This window comes from Sciurus carolinensis, chromosome 5 (assembly GCF_902686445.1).
Source record: "Sciurus carolinensis chromosome 5, mSciCar1.2, whole genome shotgun sequence".
NCBI lineage: Eukaryota > Metazoa > Chordata > Mammalia > Rodentia > Sciuridae > Sciurus > Sciurus carolinensis.
In genome coordinates, this window is record NC_062217.1 from 101,468,193 (window position 1) to 101,486,548 (window position 18,356).

Below are 18,356 nucleotides of genomic sequence, written 5' to 3' on the forward strand. Positions count from 1 at the left end.
GCCCCCATTTGGCTGTGGGATGTGGGTCCCAGCTCCTCCTTTCTTGTATCTCTGGAAGAAAAGACCACAGGCCTTTCAACTTGTCCTCAGCAGAAACCAGAAAGCTAGAGCTTAAGACAGAGGAGGGATGGGTGTTTAACAAGCCTTGGGGCAGTCCTGTCTAAACAACCAGAGTTCACATTGATGAGTACAGATAAAAAGCATAGGCCACCCCTCTTCTCCACTGAGTTCCAGTGTGCCTTAAAAACTGTACTTTTAAAAACTCAGACATGGAAGCCTGAGGGATTGTTGGGGTCACCCCAAGGCAGTAAATCAAGATTGATTCTTGAGCCATTAAAGATGTGTGGAAAACTAGGAACCACTAGAAAAATTCAGGGCTCAGCTGTGGGCCACCAGGATTGGTGTTTTCCAGGGTGACTCTGTTTCAATGGCCCTGGGATGAGATTCTGGGCACTGCTGGCACTAACGAAAAGCAGGGATGGAGATTTGCCACTCAGGAAAGGAAGTGAAAAACATGTTTGTGCTTGTCCAGCAACACATGGGTGCACTTAACTCAAGCTGAGCTAAAGGGAAGGCTAACCCCTAGGAAAGGAAGCAGCACAGGCCAGGGCGAGGGCAGAGCAGCAGAAAAGCTGAGAACCAAGAGGGCTGTCCTGTGCCCCCCTGGCTTCTGGGATGGGCTCTATTTATCTCAGAGTCCCTCTGGTGCTCACATCAGGAATGGGGCCAGTCACTCTGATGTCCTCGGTCTACACAGATGTTGCTACAGGAACCAAAGAATAGGTACTGGTCTCAGCTCTACTGTCCAGGGTGGGAGCAGCCTATAAAACTAGATGCTCTGCAGCCCCCATCCAGACAGGAGGGCTGGTTTTCCTACTTATGGAGAGGATGTGGAGGTTCAACCAACACACATCTACCTGAAAAACCTAGAAACCATCAGGACCTGGACCCTCCTTAAACCAGCCCTTTAAGCGTATTTCTGGCTTTAATCAAAATGATGCAGGTTTGTTACAGTGTGGCGTGTGGAGTGTGAGAATAGTCTCTATTCAAGTTATAAGGGGGTCACTGTATTTTCGTAGTGTCGTTTCTTAGGATCCTTTGGTCATGTGGACACATGTGGCCTGGTCCACAAATGTTTGACTGTTCCCAGTGAGAGACATGACCATTGGCAGTCAACCCACTACAGGAACAACCTCTTGGGCTGGCCTCTGGGATGTGCTTGTCTCTGCTCTTACTCTGACACTGGCTGGATCCTGCAATGTTGGAATCACTGCCCTCCCACCACCACTCGCCCTGTCCCTGCTCAGCCACACAGTGCCTGCTCCTCAGGACCTAGCTGGTTGCCAGGGAAGTAGCTTAGCACCACAGTCCTCAGGTCTTATAGAGGTCACAATTATGTCCCAATCACTTGTGGTAATTGGGCTGTATTCCTTCCTCCTCCCCAAGGCAGGGGTGGAAACCCTCCCTTGCTTGCAGTTGGGCAGTGGGGAGAGATGGCAATGCAATTTGCTTTGAGCAGTTGTTTAGAAATGACCACAAATTCCTTGCCACTCTTCTCTGCCCTGAGACAAGGCTACCCTAGGACTTGCTTTAACCCATTGAATGTGTGAGTGCCAGTGTTCCAGTGTGCAGTCAAGGTATGTCCTTGGAGACTACAGTGGTTAAGCTGGGGACTCTGTATACTGTGATGGTGACACAGGAAGAGAGAGATGTCACAAGCCTTCTGTCCCCTCTAGCCCTCCTTTTACATCTAAGAGGGATCCCCAGGGCTTAGGCAACACCCTGGATCTCGATCCTGGGTAATTCCAGGTATTAAGCGATAAGGATGACTCCAACAGAAGAACTGCCCAGCAAAGCCCAGCCCAGATTTCAGAAATAAATGTTGGTTTTGAACCACTATATTGGCGGTGATGTTTTTATACAGCAATAAGTACCACAAATATTTTGGGATTCCCTGTGCGTAATCTCTGGGTAAGAGTCCACTTAATGACAAGAAATTCAAATGCTCTTAGTCACATCTCCAGAATCAGAAAAGATGTCTGTGAACAACTTAAAACAAAGCCATGTTTATCAGATTTCCTGTGTCCTGTCACATTGATTTTGTTATTAAATGTCATCAAGGACTCTTCCTAGAGTTCTACACTCCAGGCTTCATTGGAAGGTGGGAAGTTTCCAGTCAAAGTGGTCCTCACTGCCCACGTGCCTTTTGGAACACCACTGACTCTGAGCCAGGGTCTGCCTTCCTGAGTACAATATAGGCAAATGAATGCTCTCCAAACCACCTGCAGCATTGGGAGAGTAGTTTCTGTTGAGGTCCTGCAGGGGAAGGCTCAGGGTTTGAATCCAAGCAGGGTAGGTTTGGGATTCTGAACAATGTTGGGGAAATTCACCATTGCTCTGCATGGAAATGGGGATTTGATAAAATAACTTTACCCCAGAAAGAGCAATGGGACAGAAGCAGAACCACATAAAAACAGTGTCTTGCTGGCACCATGAGTCCCTCAGTGGGACCTGTCCTCAGGTTTCCAGAGGCCTTGCTGTGTTCATTCCAGCTGAATGAACACAGCATCAGACCTAGGAAAAGTCTGCTCAGTGGCCAAGCATTGTGGGAGAATGGTCCACCCCCAGAGTAATTTGAAGCTTCTATTATCTCATTGATTGGGGGATAACACCCCAAAATTGGTAAGTAGAAGGCGGGGATGATGGACATTCAGCAATATACAGGACAGTTACAAATGAGGATTTGTCCTGCTTGACTGCAAATGACCTTCCTGAAATTCACATAGAGAAAAAAAAATTCATTACAGCCTGGGGTCTAAGGCTGTTTTAACAGAAGGTATATTTTTTGCTTCATTTTAATATATGATGAATATTTCAAGGGTATGAAAACCAAAGTGAAGACTCATTTTTTATTTGAAACCTTACTAATACTTGGAGTTTTACAAGCAGTGCCACTCCTAGATTGAAGGCATATCTGTATCTGTCCATACTTGTCCCTGTCATATGTATATGAAGTCTTCATACATATACACATACTTTTTGTAAACTTTATTTCAAGAGTCAAGTATAAAGTATCAAAGTTATCCAAAGAAGAGGTAAAATGCTAAAATTTGTTTTGCTGTATTACAAATTACTTTCCTCATTTCTCCTTTGATTATAGAACATTAAATTGATTTAGGGGGAAACAGCATATCTTACCAGTTCATTTAAAAATAGTAATGGGAACATGAAAAAGTATTTGTTGTAAAAGGGATGCTGAGTGGTCCTGAACTAAGACCTGGCTGTAAGGCCTGAGTGTAAGGCTGTAAGCAAAGCTGTTTAGAAATGCAGCACATACAAATATGTCACAATGTCACAATGAATCCCACTATCATGTATAATTATAAGGCACTAATAAAAATGTTTTTAAAAAGAAATGCAGGTTCTCAGGCCTGCTCCAGACATCAAAGTCTGGCTTTGAGCAGGTGCTGGTCTACTCAGGAAGGTTAGCTGCTGTTCTAAGGTTCCTGGGTCCAGATAAGGGGGATACCCAGGCCCACCATGCATGGCCCTCTGCCTTTGACCCCACAGTACAGTTTGGGGTGCAAGACTCATAGGTCCTTGGCCAGCAGGACCTTCCCTGCTTGGGCCATAGAGTGCCAGCCTGAGACTGCTGACAGGGGTTTATTTCAGGCCAAAATCAAGCTGCCAGGAGTTGCGGGAGCCAAGTGGAGCTGTTTGAGAAGAACTTCAGCAACAATTGCAATGGAAGGCCAAAGGAAAATTCCTCAGCAATGGTCAGCCCCCAGATAGCTGAGGTTTCCTTGAATAGAAATGTGGAAGGTTTGGGATGAGGCTGGGTCTGGGTCTATCACAAGAGGGATCACCATTTCTGTGTCAGGACTTTATCAACCCCCTTGACTGTCCTTTCTGTCACATGGGAGCCATGCAGGCTGTCACACAGTACATGAAAGAGCCAAGTCAGATGCTTGGCTCATGGCAGGTGGTCAAACAACACTCTGAACAGCTGAGTAGGGCTTTTAGCTGCTGTGCACAGGTGCACATGGGCTATGTGGAGCCCACCCTGGGGGTGGGAGGTCATGGCATCTGGGACCCTGGTTCTCTGCAGTCTCTCTGTTTGATCCAAAGGAGGATACCAGGCAATCCTGTGTCTGGTCTGCCCTTCTTGGTCTTGTTTTGTTTCCCTGTGAAGCCGGAACTCAGGGCAAGTCAGGCTTTGTCATGCCCAAGCCCTGGAGGAGCTACCCTTAGAACACAGATGGCTTGAGAACTGCTTTGTGGCTTCCAAATTCCAACAGTTGAGAGCAAAGCAGCTGGAAAACAAACCCATTTGTCCACCATTTGTTGTGCATCTGTCATGGGCCAAATTCCAAGGAGAATGGGTCACATGCATGGCCCCTGCCTTACACGGTGTCCTCTGGAAGAGATGCAAATGTCAACACCCATGCACCACATGTGTCATGAGCTCAGAGAAGCAGTTAAAGGTTGAGAACAAGGGAAACGCTCAGGTGCTGCTGATGAGGTAGCAGACACCTGGAAAGGGTGACTTTGGAGGACAGCACAGAGCCAAGGGTACTGACACCAGAAGAGAAATATTGGGGCTGCAGTCCTCACTATGCCTGGGAGCTGAGTGTGTTGGTGTTCTCTTCTACCTCTACAATTCCTGCCCATCCTTGTCCAGTCTCTGGAGGCTGACTTTCTCATTTGAGATCCCCTGCCCTTCTGCTTGGCCACACCATGGGGAGAGAACAGCCAGAGATCCCAATGGGGGAGAAGAAAGGCTAAGCAATGCTCCTCCCTGGCTCTCTCCTGCTGCCTACCAGTTTGTGGCTGAGTTTCTATCCTAAGGCCCCTGTGGGTGACAATATCCCCACAACAGCAGCTTTCACACAATCCCAGAACATCCCCTCCCCTTTTTTCTTGAGGTCTAGGGTGGAAACAGCTTCCTGTGGATGCCGGTCCCTGGATGTGTCTCTTCCCTCCTTTGTCTCCTCAGCTCTGCCTATCCTGCTGCGGGAGAGTTTCCTCTATAAATGCCACCTGGTTTCTCTGTGCAAGGGTCTCCGTATGCCCTAACAACTGAATCTCTTTCTAGACCAACCTGAATGAATAATGATAATTATGTATAATTATAAACATACAGGACAAGGGTTTGAGCATCTCTCTCTTTCTCTTCTCTTTCTTCTTTTGTGACTTAGAACAATCCCATGAGACTGTACACTCCCATGTGTCAGATAAGGAAGAAATGCAGAGGGGAATTCCTCAGATGCTAAGTGAGGAAACGCATTTAGAATTGGGATCATTCTAACTGAGAGCCCAAGTCTCACCATGGCTCATTCTAAGAGTGAGCACTTCCCTGGCTGCTTTGGAAATTCTCAGGAGAGAAAGAAGATGCAGAGAAGCAGCCAGGGGTTGAACAAGAAAGGAAGCAGGAAAGGACACTCAGGTTGGACAAGAAAAGAAGGATGGGGAGACTAGGCAAGTCCCACCTGTCTGCCAGGTGAACTCTCATAAGAACCATCCATCCAAGGAAGAGCATCTCAAGTTCCTGTCAAGAATGAGGAAACTCAAGTCCAGCAATAAATAGTTCAGGAACTTGTTCAAAAACTCAGTCTTAAGAGGCAGAGTCATAATGCAACCCCAGGCTTATCCATGTTACAGTCACTTCCAGGAGAAAGACTTGAAAGCAGTTAGGTATCTCAGAAATAGAGGAGGAAGGAATTTGAGGAAAAGGGGAATTTAAATGACATCAGTAGTGATCACAGTTTATTTTAGCAGCGTCTAAAGGAAGCACATCTCGCTTACTTTGCTCACCAGTTCCAGGTAAATAATCCTGACTCAGGATGATTTTTCCACCAAGGTGATACTTTGTCCAGCATCTTGTGCTTGTCTGTGGGCGGGGTGTCCGCCTGTTCCAGACATGATCTTATCTGTTTCTTACCTCTGGATTTCCTCTTGTGGAACACAGACTGCCAGACTATGACCAGACTGAAGAGAAGAACGCTGAGGATCCCCACACAGCACACAAGGACGGCATACACATAGAGATCTGAAATGCAAGGACACACCAGGGGTCATCATCATGGGGGAAACACACAAAATCAGTTTAAAAAAAATGGAAAACCTAAACAATCCTATAGCACAGTAATCAAGGTAGAGTGTAGTTTTGGTGGCAGCATGGACATGACCAATGAAACAGAGAGCCCAGAAAGAACCACACAGATACATGCAATTGATTTTAGACAATTGCAAAAGCAATGCAATGGGGGAAGGACAGCCTTTCAATAAATGGCACTGGAGCAATTGGCAAAAAATAAAATTGAAATTAACCTCTCAAATTATATAAAAATTGATTCAAAGTGAACCACAAGCCTAAATTTAAAATACAAACTAGAAAACTCATAGAAACAACAAGGAAAAACAAGGAGAAAAATCCTTGGGAGCTAAGACTAGTCAAAGAGTTCTTAGACTTGACACGTGATGTACCCTCTATATAAGTAAAACTTGAAGGTAGAGGGTAGAGTTCAGGGTAGAGCTCATGTCTAGCATGCACGAGAGGCCCTGAGTTCAATCCCCAGGACTGCAAAAAAAGAAAAAGAAAGAAATAGAAAAAATGTAGAACCTGAATCATCAACATTGAAAACTCTTATTCTGTAAATGTAGAGAAGGAGAAGTCAAGTTACAGACTGGGAGAAAATATTTACAAACTGCATATATAACAGAGGAATAGTATCTACAATATAAAAGACTCTTAAAGCTCAACAGTAAAAAGTGAACAACAATCCTCTTAAGGAAAATAGGCAAAACATGTAAAGCATTTCACCAAGGAGAAGTACAGGTGGCAAATAAACACATGAGGATATGTCCAACTTCCTTGGTCATTAAATAAATGTAAAATAAAACTATATTGGGGTATCCATAAACCACAATTAAAAGAAAAAATAGTGATAATGCCAAATGCTGAAAAGGATGCAGATGAACTGGTTTGCTCAAACATGGCGAATGGTAATATAAAATGGCACAGCCACTTTGGAAAATTTTTGGAAAATGAAAATGCCCAAAGTATTTGCTGTTGGCTACTCAGAGTTTGCTATTGTCCCCATAATAAATGATTCTTAAACCTTAATGCATCTCTCACATTATGCTCGTAAGCTTAAGTTCCTAGAAGTGGAATTGCCAAGTCAACAGGAGCGCACTTTTGTAAAGCCCTTGGGATGTGGAGATAGATGCTGGTAGTTAAGTGCTTAAACTGAAAAGGCCAGTGTGCTGGGGGTGGGGAGTAGCAGAGGTGGCAGGTGGTTGGCTTCCCAGGGGAGCCTGGAGATGCAGGTCAGGATGATGGTCAGTAAGAGGGAAGGGTGAGGGAGGTAGAATCAGACATTCAGGTTGGGTTAACTCTTTCCTCTGGCCCAGGGCCCACAGAGGCCCACTGCAGCCTCTATCTTGGAGTCCATGTTATCCTCACATTTTCTTAGTGTGGGTCAGCATTGTTGCCTAAGCTAGTTTAAGTAGGTTTCTGTTCCTGGCAACATAGAAGTCTGGGCTAAAAATAAAGTATGGTCAGCCCTCTGTATCTGTGGCTTCATATCCATGGTTCAATTAAGATGGGATCAAAAATTTTGTTTAAAAACAAATTTTGATTAAATTTTGTTTAAAAACAAAAATGTAAATGCACTGAATATGTTCAGACTTTTTTTCTTGTCATTACTCCTACACAATGTAGTATGGCAACTATTTGCCTAGTATATTAAGTATTATAAGTCATTTAGAAAAGATTTAAAGTATACAGGAGGATGTATGTAGGTTGTATGGAAATATGATGACATTTTATATAAGGGACTTGGGAGTCCTTTGGTGTCCTGGGAATGGAGGGGAGGGATGGAGAAGTCTTGGAATTAATTCTTCACTGATAATGAGGAACAACTATAAGTAGAAAGAGCACAGGACAAGTACAGGAGAAAGGAAAAATTATACTACTATTTAAAGGAGTTGGACAGGTGGGTGGCTGAAGGAAAAGTCTTCCATAAATGGACCCAGAGTCAGTCACAGAAGCAGAGAAATGGAGGGAAAGTCCTAGAAGCATTATAAAACATTATAAGAAAAATTCCATAGTAGCATCAAGGGTACTGGAAAACACCTTTTGGGTTTTCCCACCCAGAAGTTAAGAGGAAAGTCCTGAAAGAAAGCTGCATTAGTGGGATGGGAATAAAAGGCAGATTAGAAATCAGGGCATCACTGGGATGTGAGGTGGTCAACACAGAGATAAAGAAAACTCTCATCTATTACTAAAATCAAAACTGCATTTCTGTCTCCATAGAGGAGATTTGTAGATTAATAGGGTGGAGAACTGCGGAGTGGTCATTCAGCCTACTGTGCGCATCTGGGGCTCACTCAACCCTGGCAGGAGGGAAAGGATTCAAGGCCCGAGTTATAGTTTCAGATCACTCACAACCTCCTCAACGTGGCACAAAGGAACTAGCTCTCCACAAGCAGCCATGGCTATAGAATCGTAAAACATCTGGGCAGTCCGGAAGGCTCAGCTTCTCCGCCAAGCACACAGGCCCCCAGGGCAGTGGACAGGGGCCAACAGGCACCACCCACCCATATGTGGATCTCCACATCACAGGAGTGGCCATAGTTGCTCTCTATTCTGTTCTAGAAGCTAAAGGAGCCTTAAAAAGTGTCACTTTCCAGAAAGAGAAAAATGCCTGGGTTGTCCTGGCTTTAGGCAGCAACTGATTATCCCCAAGTTCTGATTTGTTTTTTTTTCCTTCTGTTCCAATCATTCCTTTTGATGCATAAAGACAAAGCATCCTGCTGAGTCTACTTAAAATACTGACACCACTGCTGTCCCCTGGGGTTCACTACAAAGGCTAGCCTCCCACCACCACCAGCCATTGAAGCCAGGGTCACAAAATCATAAGAGTCCAAGGCTATCTTTCCCTGTGACAGCTGGGACAAAGCAGCACCATGCCTCAGTTCTCAGGCAGGAATGTGGGCCCAAATGTTGCCCTATCTTCCAACTTGCCCTTTAAGTATTTATGAAAAAAAAAAAAAAAATTCCTCTAATTATAAATGTTTTCCCAAAAGTTTCAAACCTCTGATTTGGCCAACACTACTTGTCCAAAATCTGAAGCTAAACCTTCAGACCCAAATTTAACAAAACATCTGCACTTAACCAACTCTGGAATCAGCTTTTAAAATGCCACATAGGTCTGGGGTGTAGGTCAACAGTGGAGTGCTTACCTAGCATTCATGAGAGGCTGGATTTGATTTCCAGCACAACAAAAAATAAGTAAATAAAACAAAATACCACCTAGACCCTGCACACTCACAGTAATTCCAAAAATTGTGTCATAGCCCTGAATTCATTTGCAGTTTTATCTTTTCCATTGGACTTCCTCAGACACCACTGCCATTTTTAGACTTAATTGCAGAAAATGCCCAGGCCTCTCCTAAACAGATGGTGCAGCCAGCAGGCTACACTGACTGCACACACCATGGGGAGGGTGAGACGGTGACAATGTCAGTGTGCCAGCACCCAGCAGTCTCCCATACATTCCAACTAGGCCTGGGCAAGGTGGATGGTACCTATTGCCTGGCAAGCCAGTAGGCATATTCAGCACTGCTTTGAAACTCGGTGCCTGCCAGCATTCCTCAGCATTAAGAACCACACTCTCCCCCTAACACTGAATCAAGAAAGTCAGATTCAGTAGTCTACATTTTCAGGGCAAATGCAAGATACTATGAGATTGCAATTCTGGCAATAAAACCCTGTGTACTTCTTTTTCTTTCTCTCTCTCTCTCTCTCTCTCTTTTTTTTTTTTTTTTCCTTTAATGCAGCCTGTAATACCATCTTCCTCAGGGCGAAATACCTGAGTGATAGCCCAGAGGGATTTTAACTCACTCTAGCATCTATCTCATCAAGAGGCCTGACAATCAATGCTTGTTTTGTTCAGCAGGCACACAGCCAGGCCAAGTTAGGCCCCAAGAGGATGGATATCCGTCCACAACCCACACTGAAGCTCTCCCATCCAGGAACAAAAGGGCAAAAGGCCTGGGATCCTGAGCCAGGGAGTTTCAACTGCACCCCTGACCTCTCTCCAAAGCTGTGGCAGGTTAAAAAAGCAAAACACGTGGACTTTGCTGCTGCTGCTGAAATCGTAGGGAAAGGAGGTTTGGAAAGAACTACCCTGAGGCATACACGATTCATAGAATACCAATGCTGACTTGCTGAAGGGACTTGATTTTCTCTACTGAGAAGAAAGTATATACTACGCTACAGATTTCATGCAAAGGGTTAGGTTGGGAGAACATCTGCTATTCTATAACTATACATGAATTATAAATTATTGCAATTATGCTCAGTGTTTTAGAGATTCTAATTATGCTGCAAGGTGTGTCAAGACAAAACAGTGCAATCCTTCCAAATGCATGAAGTCTTGGTACCATCTTATTTTTAAAACATGGTCTTCAAATCACTTGCATCAAAACTACCTCAGACCCTGAGAAAGTGCAAATTCTTTCATCCATTCCTAAGGTAATGAACAGAATTCTCAGGGATGGAGCCCTGAGCCTCATCAGAAGATTCTTAGCATCCCATAATATACAAGGTTTTCCCTGTCACATCCCCCATCTCCAAAACCCCAATGCATCACAGAGCCAGATCACAGGGCAGCTCCAGACATTTGGGGTAAAAATTAGTTGGACTGCCTCCATTTTACTAAATTGCAACAAAAAGGGTACAGTTTACTTTTGCTACTGTTTCACTCTATGGGGAATAACCTCCCTTTCGACCCTGCCCACAAGTAAGCAGTCCCTGAATGAGAGGCTAAGGGAAGGAATGGGATGATTTTGCTAGAAAACCAGTCATCAAATAAAGAAAAAGGAACTTCTGAAAGGTGCAGAAGAAAAGTCAGGGAATACAAAGAATCATTGTTGGAGTGAAGTCCAATCTAAGGAATGAAATACTCATACTTATAAAACTAAACAAGAAATTCTAGCAAAGTTTTAGGATAAGGAGTTTGCAAATTTATGGTTTGAAAATGATGTTCATAAATAAAATTTCCATTTTCTAAAACAGAAGTTGCCTCCATGCACACTGCTTTATCACTACTTACTGGAAGAAGTGGGTTCAAATCCAAGTGTTCTTGTTACAAGGCCACCCTCCTTTTGCCGCTAACCAGTTGGGTTCACAAAGGGTGAGGCCACAAAGCACATGCCTCTTCTTAGATCCTCTGAGCTAGGTCCTTCTCATCAGTAAATCCCATGCCTTTGCAAGACATAATCCTCCCCAAGTCCTGATGCTCTTTAACATTAGCCAGTCTTTCCCTGATCAAAGGCTCTGCCTGAAAACCTACAAAGTATGTACTTTCATTGCTCATGTTCATAATCCTCAGCCTCTTTGTGATAGCAATTTCTCTAAACTTTTCTTTCTTGAAAGCAGGTTTCTGCAACCTTGGCACTCTTGACATTTAGGACCAGAATTCTTTGATGTTAGGACTGTCCTGTGCATTATAAGATGTTTACTTAGCATCTTCTCTGGTCTCTATCCATTCAATGACAGTAGCACCCTCACAGTTGTGGCAACCTAAAATGTCTCTAGATTTTGGCAAGTGCCCCCCAGAGGGGCAAAATTACCACTTGTTGAGAACTCTTCCTCCAAGGCTCAAACCTAAGTATGCATCAGAATCTCCCACATGACTTGCTGAAACCCAAATGCTGGGTACCACATCAGAATTTTGACTATAAGCTAGGGTAGGTAGCCTGACAATGTGCATTTGTAACAAGTTCCCAGGTGATGCTGCTGCTGGTTTGGGACAAAGTTTTGGGAACCACTTCTAAGGCCCAGCTGGGATCATCTGGGGAGCTTTTAACAGGTTCTACCTTACATCAGAATCACGAGAGATGTGGTTCAGGCATTAGTGTTTTTAAAGCTCCCTGGTGATCCTAACATGGGTGGAAAACCACTTCCTTAAGGTTTTCAAACTTTCTAGGACCTCAGGCTCCTTAACAGCCTGAAATAAAATACAGTCACAGTACATTTATTTTTCATTTTTTATCACTTGAAGGTTCCTCCTTAAAATCACTTAGGAGCAAAACAAACAAGCAAACAAAAGTTAGGCAGATTTGTGCTTTATCCTCCTCTTTTTCCAAAAGTGGAAAAAGTATAGGCTGCAACCAACAAGGCTTCCCATCTCACTCTTGAGTAAGTTTAGGCCAAGAAAACAATGTGACCGTATGACAAAACTAAGAAACTAGGATTCATTCTTATTCTATTCCCTTCTCATTATCTGAAAGTGAGGTGCAAATTACAATAAATATGCCAAATTTACCTTCAAAAAATGCCCAGGTTTTTTTCTTTTTCTCAAAAGATGAATCATCAGAAGCTTTGAGGGAAATCACTGAAAGACACAAAAGAAACAGCATGAATGAAATATGGTAGCTCACTGTCCTGGCTAACGCTGTAACACAAAATAATGCTAGATGGTACACCTGGCACTTAAATTTATAAAATAATTTTCATGTTGGCAAAATCACATTTTAATGGTCACAATTCACAGACAAGGAGAGGCACGATGACTTATACCAAACACCTGAAAGGCCTGGGCCTAAGACAGGTGCAGTAAGTTGTGTTGACAAGTCAATAAATGATAAAGCCAAGATGCAACTCATTAAAAGCCCAACTTGTCTTATACACTTGGAAGATGCAGAGTATACCAGTGGGAAGTCCAAGAACCAGAACACTAATTTATCATTTTAATGCAAGTCTTTCAAAAATGTAGTGTATTACCAGAGTATTCTCAGATAAAGGAGCCCAGAGTCCTGCAGTGACTCCAGGTCAGCATCCTAAATACCTCTCTCCATGCAAGACAGCCCACAGAGCAACAAGTCCCTGATTTTGAGATTATTTTGTCTTCTTTCAGTTGGTGGTTATCACTGAATATACTGTGCCTGCTTTCCACAGGCACAGAAACAGAATTGAGTTATAAGTAAAATTCAACATCACACTAAGGAGCCTAGAACTTTGGAAGGGTTGAACACAATTTTGGAAAGGTTGGATAGGAGTGGCATCATCACAGGTAAAAATTAAACTGAAAAATTTAAAATAACAAGGAACGAGATCATTGTTCAATAGAACTTTCTGAGATAAAGGAGACCTTCTCTATCTGCACTGTCCGATAGAGTAGCCATTGACCATGTGTGTCTTATGAGTACTTAAATGTGGCTAGCATGATCAAGGAAGTGAATCTGTGTTTGTTTGTTTGTTTTATTTTTGCAGTATTGGGGATTAAACCCAGGGCCTTGAGCATGCTAGGCAAGCACTCTATCACTAAAAAACACCTCCAGTCCTTTTTATATTATGAGAAGGGGTCTTTCTAAGTTGTCCAAGCTGGCCTCAAACTTGCAATCCTCTCGCCTGGGTTCCCTTATGTAGCTGGGATTACAGGTGTGTGCCAATGGGCCTGACTGTAATTGTCTTTAATTTTAATGAATTTAAATTTAAATAGCCACATGTCATGACCCTTGCAATCCATGAGCTCTGTGTCCTGAAACCATCCTGCCCGTTTTTTAATTAGTTTGAATGGGTTTTCATGGTTTCAACTGAGCCTAGAAAAGGATAGCTGCACAAAGATCTAATGAAGTCAACACAAAAATGGGTAATAAACACATCTCCAAGGAGTTTAGTTTTAAGGAGGTAAAAGATGCCCACTCATGATCTGCAGCCTTGACCCTCCAAGTGCAGTCAATGGATCATTAGCATCAGGGTTACCCGAGAGCTTCAGAAGTGCAGCATTGCAGCCCCCACCCTAGATCTGCTGACTCCAAGTCTACTTTTTAACCTAGATTCTTTGGCGAATTGCATGCCTTTTAAAGTCCATGAGGGTTATCCACATTCACACTGTGTTGAAATACCAAATTGCCACTTGGACAAGTCATCGAACTTCCTTGTACCTTAGTTTCCCCATTTGTAAAATTGGGATGGTGTTAAGTGCCTATGTCAAGGCATGTGTGCCAGTCAAACAGATCAACATAAGTGAAGGGCTTAGAACAGCACGCAAGACCTAGTGAGCCATCTCTAGCCACAAGGACCTTAGCTCCCTAAGAATAAGATTTTTGCCTATTTTATTCACTGCTCCAATTCCCATGCCTGGAATGATCCTTTGCCATCAGCCCTATGCCTCAGAGTAGGAATCTTCAATTGTTCAGATAATCAACAAGAAAGTGCTCCCCTCCTTGTGTCTAAGTCTCTACAACTGCAATGGGCTGCTTCCATCCCAGCCAAGGCGGGTACCCAAATATCACATCCATTCATCTTTCAGTGGCAGAAATTGTGGGTTCTTGATTTAACCCAATTACAGTTCTCTTGCCTTAGTTGAAATAGAAGATATAACGTTCTCCCTAATATATACATGGAGACACATGTTAAAAATCTCACAAACTGGGATTCTAAACTAATGGGACTCTAAGCAAAGAATTACTGTTCCTCATTTACCCCATACAGTTATTTTATGGGAAACTGCAACAACTTTGTTTGGTATGTAAAGATTAACAATACCAGTCATACTCTTATCTGTTTGTACAAGAAAGAAAAATCTTTACATGGATCCTGCCAGAGCTTCAGAAACTCCCCAAGTTTCCGTTGTAACTATCTTGTTTCAGCTGTTAATCCTGTGTTATCTCCAAGTGAATTTGATACATTGTCAGAGGATATGTCTGAGCCCACCAACTGTAAGAGACAGGGCTAACGGATAGAGAGCAAGGGCTTTGTAGTAGATGGCCTGTGCCTCTGCAAACTATTAACACACCTCCCTCCATGGTTGACACAAATTCACCATGGTCAATCTGTCCTGTCAACACTGAGTGGCAGAGGCCCCACAGGTAGATAGGCTGGAAGAAGCTGAAGGGTTTGGAGAAAACATTTTGCTAGGGGCTGGGGTGCAGCTCAGTGGTAGAGTTTGTGCTTAGCATGTGGAAAGCACTGGGTTTGATCCCCAGTACCATAAAATAAAAGTAAATGTCTTCTAGACTAAGGGAAAAGGGGCACATTTTCCAACTGCAGATTATTCCTATTGGTCAAAGATGTTCTGAACTAAAATACAAATCTCTTGGCCCAAGATCATTTATAACAGTTTCCAGTAGGTCTAGCTATCAGAATGCTGCAGCAAGAGATAAATCTATCACTTTCCCATGTGTTGGCCCTCTCCTTGAGACCCAGCTGGACACCCAGACACTTGAGAAGAAGGCAATGAGCAGTCTTTCATATTCAAATTGCCGGTTCTTCCTCAGCAGGGCTCAGGGGAGCTAGGAGCCTTGTCCCCTGATAAGGAATTTCTCAGCCTAATCCTTCCCAATGGAAAGCCCTTGAGTCCAGCTCACCATCAAACCAATGGATAGTCCTATAAGGTCATGTAGATGGCTGGGACCTATTCCTTTGTGCTGGGCTTTCCATGGTGGGAAGCTGGGGCTCCCACCTGTTCCCAGGGAGCATGACTGCAGTGATACTGTCTGAATCTCCCCCTTCCCACCTCCACTCGCCACCCTCTTCTTCTCCAGTGGGTGAAGAGCATCCCTGATCCAGGTGAACTTCCAACCTTGACTCCCCTCCTCTCCAGTTGAGAGGAGCTTGTTAAACATGCTTTTCAAGGTGGCCTATCTTTGTCCTTGTGCTGTGAGATTGGTCTCCCACCCAAAGCTGCATGGGGGCAGACACTACAGGCCCCCTTGGGAAGGTCTTATCCCCCCAGTTGCTGGGTGTGACCTGCCTTCCAGGGAGGCCCCTACTGTGACCACTTTCCTATTTTTCCTACATTCAGGAGGCTCAACAAGGGAAGGTATGTAAGAACCCAGTCCCCCTTCTCCCATGGTATGCAGGGGAGAATGAAGATTCTAGCTTCCCTGTAGAGGTTGGGGGCTTAGGGGTGGGGACAAATGATATCATTGATCAGGGAAGCAGAAGGGAGCTCAACTTACCCTAGCACCAAACCACCTTTCTCAATATAGTTTTATCAGAAATAAGATGGCATTTTGATTTGTTTGACTCCTGTGCCACTGATCAGTCAGTTCAGGGCTCACATTGGAGAATAGTGAAGAGTGCCCAAAAGCCCAGTCGTCACCTACTGCTTCCTCCCTTCCTTGGGAGCTGGCACCCAGTGGACAGAGCCCATCTGTCTTTCCAGGTGAGATAAAACCTAGATGATTGAGCAGCAGGCCATTCAGGGCCCTACCGAGGAGAGCAGAACGGAATGAGATCTAATAAGGGACAAGTTGTGAGATCTACCACGTCACTACCCTCTGGGGAGAACTGGTTGAAAGTGACCGCAGGATCAAACAGCCAGGAAGAATGCAGCCTAGAGGTCCCCAGACAAACCGATTGTATCAGCCTCATGTCTGGAGGAAGCAGGTTGCAAAGAAAGAACCTCAGTCAAGTTCCTTTTGATGGGCCTATATGGAAAGCAAGCTCGAAATGAGTGAGATCCAAGAGCCTGGATTACTAACTCAGAAAGGATGCCATACCAACTTCCCCGGGGAGGGCATTTCACAGGCCGAGGCTGTGAGTTCTCACCAAGACAAGTGACAATGTCCTTAGAGCGCAGGGGGACATGGGAGGAGCACTGATACTTCACAGTCTCCCTTACACTGAGGATGTGACACCTGCTATCTGGACTAACCCCAGTCATCCATGGAAGAGATTTTTAGAGACCCTAGGAAGGATGCCTTCTGTTCACCTATGCCCCCAATTCCTTTAACAACAAATCCTACAATTAAAAAACAAGAAGCTTAACTGGCAATCTATAGGTTACATCCAAAGTAAGATATGTATTCTGACACAGACTTCTGGAATGCAGAATTTGACAGAGAGGAGAGTAGAGAGGCCCCTGGCACGGAGAGAGGTAAGAAGGTCCGAGGGAGCAAGAGCATGGTGAGCAAACACAGCCCCACGCTGGGGAGACTGGCTTCAGCCTTGTTATTTCTACTGCTGGTCAATCTGGGCTAAAATTTTCTCCCAGATTGTGCACATCTTGGTCCTAAAGGGAGTTGTCTTCATTGGTATCCTAAAGCCATGATTTGTAATGTTTAATATGCAAATTCTGGCTCTTATTAGAATGAAGATTCTAAGGTCGCATCCCGAAGTGTCTGGTGGAGGACTCTGAAATCTCTCTGATTAGGGAGACACCTCCCAGGAGATTCTGAGGCTTTAGTTTCCCTACCTGAGGCGCTCCTGGAAGAGAGATGGGAACCAAGTCCAAGGAGATGTGAGAAAGGATATTCAGTCATGAGGAACCAGACCCAGGCCTCCATCCTTTATCCAGTCCCAGGCAGGGTCTAGAACTCAAAATGTAACAATTGCCTCCTAAATTCAACTCAGGGAAGCAAGAGGAGCAACAACAACAACAAAAAAAAAAAAAAAAAAAAAAAAAAGGAGTAAACCTCTCACAAAGAGTTGTTCACGAAGGACTCCAGGATCTGCAAGCAGCCTCTGGGATCAGGGCAGGGCAGCCAGAGACCTCTTCAGGTGGCTCTGCCCACTCCGGCTGCAGGCTCTCTTCACGGGGCAATCCAAGATGGCGGCCTAGAGGGGGACTGCACCCTGAGTCGCTCCAGAACCCAGGAGTTAAGAAGGGGAGGCACTGAGAGACTCGGACTGAAATAGAGCCACGGGTGAGTCTGCCCACTGGGTAAAGCTCGGCCCGGGTGACAGGCCCAGATAGAGGTGGCTTATTGGAGCCGGGCAGGGCAGCTAGAGTCATCCACAGGCAGCCCTGCGCACTCCGGCGGTGGGCCCCGCCCACACAGCCAGCTTCTCCAGGTTCTCGGAACGGAACTGGCCCGCTAGTGAGAGCCTTTCTGACCAGAACAAGCTCCGAGTCCCGGAGCCACTGCAGCACAGCGTACTCCAGCAACGAACCAGCGGAGAGCCTCGATCCGCAAGCAGCCTCTGGGATCAGGGCAGGGCAGCCAGAGACCTCTTCAGGCGGCTCTGCCCACTCTGGCTGCAGGCTCTCTTCACGGGGCGATCCAAGATGGCGGCCTAGAAGGAGACTGCACCCCCAGTCGCTCCAGAACCCAGGAGTTAAGAAGGGGAGGCATTGAGAGACTCGGACTGAAATAGAGCCACGGGTGAGTCTGCCCACTGGGTAAAGCTCAGCCCGGGTGGCAGGCCCAGATAGAGGCGGCTTATTGGAGCCGGGCAGGGCAGCTAGAGTCTTCCCAAGGTAGCCTTCCACACTCCGGCAGTGGGCTCCTCCCACACGGCCAGCTGCACGGTGCAGGCCCACATTGAGAGCATTTCCGCACAGAGCCAGTTCCAAACCGTGGAACCAGTAGGGGGCTAGGGGCAGTTTTCTTCGGAT

At 45.0% G+C, this 18,356-nt stretch overlaps 1 protein-coding gene across 1 annotated transcript in view; it reads right to left on the reverse strand.

The window, feature by feature from the left end:
* Vstm4 (V-set and transmembrane domain containing 4) overlaps positions 1-18,356 on the reverse strand; it is a 94,662-nt gene that overhangs the window by 46,224 nt on the left and 30,082 nt on the right. The window contains exons 3-4 of the mRNA XM_047554632.1: positions 12,336-12,404; positions 5,942-6,049 (exon numbers count right to left, since the gene is read on the reverse strand). Of these exons, the coding sequence (XP_047410588.1) occupies positions 5,942-6,049; positions 12,336-12,404 (177 nt within the window). The remainder of the gene's footprint in view (positions 1-5,941; positions 6,050-12,335; positions 12,405-18,356) is intronic.